This window comes from Populus euphratica, unplaced genomic scaffold, assembly GCF_000495115.2.
Source record: "Populus euphratica unplaced genomic scaffold, PopEup_1.0 scaffold113.1, whole genome shotgun sequence".
In the NCBI taxonomy this organism is placed as follows: Eukaryota; Viridiplantae; Streptophyta; class Magnoliopsida; order Malpighiales; family Salicaceae; genus Populus; species Populus euphratica.
In genome coordinates this window covers 178,977-185,574 of record NW_011499984.1, presented here as the reverse complement: position 1 = coordinate 185,574, position 6,598 = coordinate 178,977, and the positions used below count along the sequence as shown (strand labels likewise).

Here is a 6,598-nt window from a genome sequence, read left to right as displayed (position 1 = left end):
AGCAGATTGGTCCAGGTAATCTTGCTCAGTAACATGTTTTTGTCCCGCTTGCTATAATCTCATCCAGCTCAAAAAAAAAAAAAAATTATTCTCTCAAAGGATCTGGTTGCAGCCTAGAAATGATAACAATTAACAAAGGAAAGTATTTTTTTTTTTTTAAGATTTAAATGAACCTTTAGGCAGGGAAGACAACAGATAGCTTTTGTTGGCACGGGAAGATGCTGATTTCAACCCTTTCCCGCACTGTTCAGGTCACTGTGGCGATCAGAATCATCATCTGCCTCCTTAAACGTTCACAAAGTCTCCATGCAAACAATTCTGAAGCAGATGCATTTTGAATGGAAACATGTGGGGATGTGCAAATCAATTTTATATTCATGGAACACCATCACCAAAATTAGAAGAAGATAACTCGGAAGAGAAAAAAATCCAGTGCCGAAACACATTCTTGTTTGATTACTGTAGAGATCAAATACACATTCATAGTGTTGCAAGAACTTGTCCTATAACATGTCCAGGATGTGGCAGAGACCACACAGTTCAATACAATAGTTTTGAACTATGGCCTAAAATCTCGTAGCTAAACTTTGTAATCGCTGAATATGAACTTACAAATTTAACAAAAAGAATTCAAAGAATCAACACAATCAACAAAATTTGAGTCAGCCATAATATGCAACATGATATGACACTAATCACAGTTAGAAAAAATGTCCTCAAGCGTCAATGCAAGGCCACAAGAGAATGTAAGGCTCGGCTTCTTCCTCGGCACAGCAATAGGCTCGGCCTCACCATTGAGGATTTGAAGGACTCTTCTCATCGTAGGCCTCCCCGTGCTGTCCGGATTAGCACAACTCAAACCCACAAGTAATAGCTTCCTCATTTCTTCCTCAAACTCCCCATTCAACCTAGGATCAGCTGCTTCAATTATATTTCCCTCACCATACAATCCCCATACCCAGTCAACTAAATTCACCATTTTTTGGCTGACTGGTTCTCTCTCAATGGGCCTTTTACCACAAACCAGTTCAAGTATCACCACTCCATAACTAAAAACATCAGTTTTCTCCGTTGCTTTCCCATAATGAAGATACTCAGGAGCTAAGTATCCCATTGTCCCAGCAGTAAGCGTTGATGCAGGACTCTTGTCGTGCTCCATTAGCCTTGCCAATCCAAAATCACCCAGCCTTGCATTGAAGTTTCCATCCAGCATTATGTTACTAGTCTTTATATCTCTGTGAATGACTTTCTGCTCGCATTCGTGATGCAAATATGTTAACGAAGAGGCCAAGCCAACTGCTGTCTTTTGCCTATGTGCCCAATTTAAAAATATTCCACGCTCAGATCCTTCTTCATATAGCATCCTATCAAGGCTCCCATAAGGCATAAATTCATATACAAGCAGCACTTCACCCTTCTCAACACACCAACCTTGTAGTGGAATCAAATTCTTGTGCCTCAGGCAAGCTATAATTGACAATTCAGCAAGGAATTCAGTTTTACCTTCATGGGAATGTTTCGATCTTTTCACTGCAGCAATGGTACCCGAAGATTTGAAGAAGGCCTTATAGACATTCCCAAATGCACCTCTACCTATTATTCTGCTTGAATGAAACCCTCTTGTGGCTAACTTCAACTCTTTGTAACTGAATTCCTTTGGCCCTGTCACTAGCTCTGCTTTCAGGCTCTTAACTCTTTTGATCTTCTGCCACTTCCTGACAGAAATATAACCAAAAGCCACTAGGAACGCACAAAAGAAAGCCGGACCAGCAATCCCAAGACCCAAACCAAGTCTCTTGTGACGTTTATTCGCAGCATTTGATATAGGAATAACTGGTGTTGTTACAGTCACTGAACTATCAGATACATTGTGACGATTTGACTTTGGAATCACAGGAAGGAACCCAGAGGTTCTAAAGCTCCAATTTGCAACAAAGTGAAGCTCAGTGCTTCCTTCTGTAGAACCTGAAAACCCCACATACATATCCCTTTTAAGATACTCAGAGAGATCGATGTCTACAGTTAGAATGGGATCTCCTGGTTTCAAACTTGAATAACTCATATAGACTTTCAACACCCTCAAATCATTCTTGTAATCAATCCAAACTGTGATCAAATCTCCACTCTTCAAATCAATATCTTGCAAGATTGGATCAGCAGTCTTGATTGAATTAAGGCTATCAATGTCTAAACCAACATGGTGATCATTTGGATCATTGAAATGGGCATCAAGCCTGGTGTCAAACTCAATTGCTACAAACTTGTTCTTGGTCAACTGAGAGGAATTAACGAGACCTAAGTACCCCCCAGGGCTACCAAGAGTTTGGTTATCTTGTGAGAGAAAAAAAGACAAACCATCACCATAAGAGTTTTCATTGACATCAAGGATAGAAAAACTGAACCTTGTTGAGAACGAAGCTGTGGTATTGGATTCTTGATCAAAAAAGGAAACAGGGTTGTTGTAGATTACAGTGCCTGAACTTGAAGAAGGCACCGTAACATCACGGGTGAGGCCAATGACACCATTCCGTAGATAAGAGTCACCAAGGAGAGTGAGATTTCGGAGATTGAAAGAAGGGAACTCAAAACTTACATTGCTACTGCTTGCAAACACAAGAGGGGAAACTTTCAAGTTGAAGAGAATGAAGAGAAAGATGCAAAATTGTATCTTTCTTGGACTCATATTCACTGAATCTTGATAGGGTTTTGTCTCTCTTATTAAAGTTTTAAGAGCGAGTTCAGGATGGAAAGAGAGAAATTTGTTTCTCTTAAACGTAGACTACTTGTTTTTGATTTCTTGAAGACGAGTTATAGGATTTGCCAAGGGAAGATAGGGGTTTAAGCGGTTGAAAGACATGGGAGCGTGGGTGGATGGAAGAAAGAATAATTTATATGGGGGTCAAAATGACAATGAGATCAGATGTAGGTCTCACTTCGGGGATCAGTTTGTGGACTTTGTGACAACAGACCGTTTTAAAGATGCTGATGATTTTCATTTGTTCATTCAAACACTAGTGGGTAACTGCCTAAATACTAAAAAGTCAAAGCGTGACAGTGAAGTAGGAAAGCAAACCAAGTCGTCATGGCAACCCTTGCTGCCAGCCACTATACGACTGGATATCTGGTTAACTTGCCACGGGTTGCAGCTTTGTTAGTCATATTCATGGGTGCTGTTAGTGCAAAGGAGCTGCTGGGTATGGCGATGATGAAATATTTAGTGTTCTTTTCTGGAGTCATGGATTTCAACACTTGGAATCCTAAAGTTTTAAAGACATTTGGAATCTAAACGGCAACATAGAGAGTGAGCGCATCATCAGTGTGGAATTGCTTTGGAAAGGGAGTCACATGCAAAGCCGCAATGTGAATTTGGAGAATTCAATAATGACGGAAGGAGGCCATGTGAGCGTGGGTCCAAGTAATTCAAATGGGAAATGGTTTTTCTTACACGTCAGTTAGCCGTTGCATGGATCAAAATCCTGTCGACGACATCTATGTCATTTTTAGCTATAATCTAATCACTAAAGTAAGTGGAATAATAATTAACCAAAATGGAACAATGCATGTCGATGTCAGTCACCCACCCCACCCAAAGACCTAGGAATTCTGGAGGTGAATGCTAACAAATGGTTTGCAGCTAAGCCAATGAGAAGATCGATCACTGCATAAGAGCTTTTGAGATGCTACTGAGAAAGCCATGATTATCTGATCTAAAAAGACTAGAGATTTTGCATAAACTTCGCTGAAGTTCTTCTACTCATCATGCGCGCTGTTTTGTGTTAATAATTTCCATTCCACCATAAAATTCGTACTGGTTCGATGAGCTACAGTTTGTTTCCTGGTCCAGTCTAGGTTTTATCACTGAACCTTCTCCCGCAGCTGGAAAATGGCAGCAGCCAGGTGAGCATCAGGACGTTGAACAAATTAGACTACTCTAAATCCTCGGTTAGACAATTTCTTCCTCCACGCAAAAGAACACTTTTTTGTAACTTGATGTTGATGAAGCTTCGTTCACTTTGGCCGCTCAGCGGACAACCAGAGGTGCAACAACACAACGGGATAGTTTGTTTTGCGTCTCGCTTTGCAAAAGATCTAATAGAGACATGATAAAAGTATTTACATGGTGGCAAACCTAAGATTTTAAGCTACTTATGTGCTAAGAACACTCGCCTACCCTTGCACTCCGAATACAAGTCTTCATCACAGAAGATCAGCAACCAGTTACTTTCAGTTTTTCATGATTGTTAAAAACAAATGGTTAAATACATTTACACTAAACACCAAAGTTTATCTTTCATAAATATGATTCTTGTAACCAAAGACTTATAACTGAAGGCAAGAATTATGCAATTTAAATCTCATTATAGACCGATTTTGTTTTCTTGTTTTTCGGATGGCTTCTGCTGATAAATGACCTCTGGTTTAGCACATCACTCTAGTTCCGTTACTGCTGTTTTCAAACAGGAGTTCAATAACCTAAATTTTGGCACCGAAGTTCCATTATACAGGAGGGGATATGAGAGCATTAAAAGTCAAGTTGAAATCAGGAAGTCCCACTAAAGTGATATGACTGCTAAATCCGTGTTGGACTGAAGATAAGCTCAATGCAATTAGGTCCAGTCTATCGTTGATAATAAGTGCTCTGCTGTGATGAAGTAAGTCTATGAAGTGACTAAGATGAGAATGTTATATGTAAAAAGATATATGTTTGTTTAAGTGGATGCAAAGAATGAACATCAAAAACACAACAAAGGATTAGATATGTACTTGAAGATGGAATTAATGGAAGCCATGAAGGATAAAATAAGGGGCAGTAGTATTTAGATGGTTTTCGGTTCGCCATTCTTAACACGGGCCTGTAGATGCACTAAAAACGTTTCATTATTAAGAGAACATAATACAGAAGATGGATCCAAACAATTGATCCCACCAAGTTTGAGAGTGAAACTTCATTCTGTTTTTTTCCTACAAATACTTGAGACAGAATAGGTTGAGGTGGAGAACAAAGGGTGGTAGGTTGTTGCGGCAAACTGCCACAACAAAGGATTGAATGTCATTGTCATAAGATGCACCTACATAGATGTTCACAGCAATATGCAATGCCAATGCATCAAACCAAACAGTCTTGCTATTTTCCAGAGGAAGAAAAAAGAAGCAGCAGCAAACCTTCTAATGTACAAGGGTTTGAAGTTATTGCTGAAGAACCCAAGGAATACAATGCTGTCAAACTTTTTGCTGAAGCTTTCTGGGCAAAAGAGCTACAAAGTAGTAATACAGTTTAGTCCAAAAATAAATGTCAGAGTTCAAGATAATCTATCTGAATATACATTCAGCTACATTTGAAAAGCTTTCTGGGGCGAAAATTAGTGGGATCTCTACTTTACAGGGAAGAAACAATCGGAGTCACATGATTTATACTGCAGAAAGAAAAGGCTGTTTATGAATGCTTCATTAATCCATGGAGAGATATTGAAGTCTCGAAAGGCAAAAGAGGATATAAATTTAACATCAAGTATATTTTCAAAGAAAAATGGCTTTTTTCAATTCATCTATTGCAGTAACTCCCTGGGAAGGAAGACTGATAAGCAAGAAACATCATAAAGGAACAACACTGCTGCATATGCATGCATGGTGTTCTGTGTGAATTAAAAGCCTAGTTTTCCTAAATGGGTATTTCTATCAAGAACAAAACTGAGTTGCCTACCTGGCCCATGATGGAAAAAAAATTTTATTCTCTGCATCATCATTCTCGCCATCTTCATCATCTGAACCTTTGTATGGAGAAATTTCATATGACTATTCTTGGCTTGTGTTAGACATTAAGTTGCCATTGTCGGCTGCCTTGTAAAAGACAGTTATTTCCGACAATAACATAAGAAGCCTGAGCAGGATTATACCACACTAGACATAAAAAGAACAATTTTTTTATGAGACAGCTTTCTACAAGGTGGCTAGTAATAAGGAAAAGTGATGGACAACGGAGAATTAAGGGTAACGATGAAGAGCAACAGGAAGAGTCTTTCATTATTATGTCACCCAATCACCCATACAATGCTCCATTATAGTCATGCCACAAGAAAGGTTGTATGCATGTGAAGTTCGGCAAAATCATCAATTTAAGAAGCCTCCATGGGACACCAACTTCAACAAGGTAAAAAGCAAGAAATATGAGAACAAAAGCACTCGCCATGAATAGAACAAAAAAAAAAAATCATTTCTTTTGGTGAGAAAGCGACAAAGATTTTGCTTGTTGCCGATGTTCCAATAGGAATTATACGTGATTTTGACTTTACTTTTGACAAGTTGAACTTCAAGGCATTATGGCTAAATTTTTAATAAAAATGATGCTAAAGACAATGCACCTTTGAATTATCACCAAAGCCGCACAGCCTTCAGGAATAATGCTTGATTTTCCATCATTTTGTTCCTCCATCTTTGCTCGCTCAAGTTTCAAGGCTACTTTATTGCAAGACACTTGGCAACCTCAGCAGCTTCCAGGGCTTTCACTTTAACATCCCTTTTTCCTGCAAGGAAGCATCATAATTCCAAAATTCATTATCAGCTAAATAAGAGGAAACGTAGGAATGCTACAGTAAACATA

At 38.9% G+C, this 6,598-nt stretch overlaps 1 protein-coding gene across 2 annotated transcripts; it reads right to left on the bottom strand.

The window, feature by feature from the left end:
• Positions 1–432: 432 nt before the first annotated feature.
• LOC105139963 (probable L-type lectin-domain containing receptor kinase S.7) lies at positions 433–3,004 on the bottom strand. Of its 2 annotated transcripts, XM_011046612.1 has the most exons (2): positions 2,050–3,004; positions 433–1,965 (listed from the first exon to the last, which is right to left on the bottom strand). In XM_011046612.1, the coding sequence occupies exons 1-2, from the start codon at positions 2,681–2,683 to the stop codon at positions 692–694; spliced, it is 1,908 nt and encodes a 635-aa protein (XP_011044914.1). In that variant the 5' UTR covers positions 2,684–3,004; the 3' UTR covers positions 433–691. The 2 variants fall into 2 exon arrangements, with proteins under 2 accessions (XP_011044914.1, XP_011044913.1); XM_011046611.1 differs by having other exon boundaries at positions 433–3,003.
• Positions 3,005–6,598: the final 3,594 nt, after the last annotated feature.

Excerpts from the sequence above, each read along its gene's own strand:
- LOC105139963 (XM_011046611.1), bottom strand. The coding sequence starts at position 2,683 with ATGAGTCCAAGAAAGATACAATTTTGCATCTTTCTCTTCATTCTCTTC.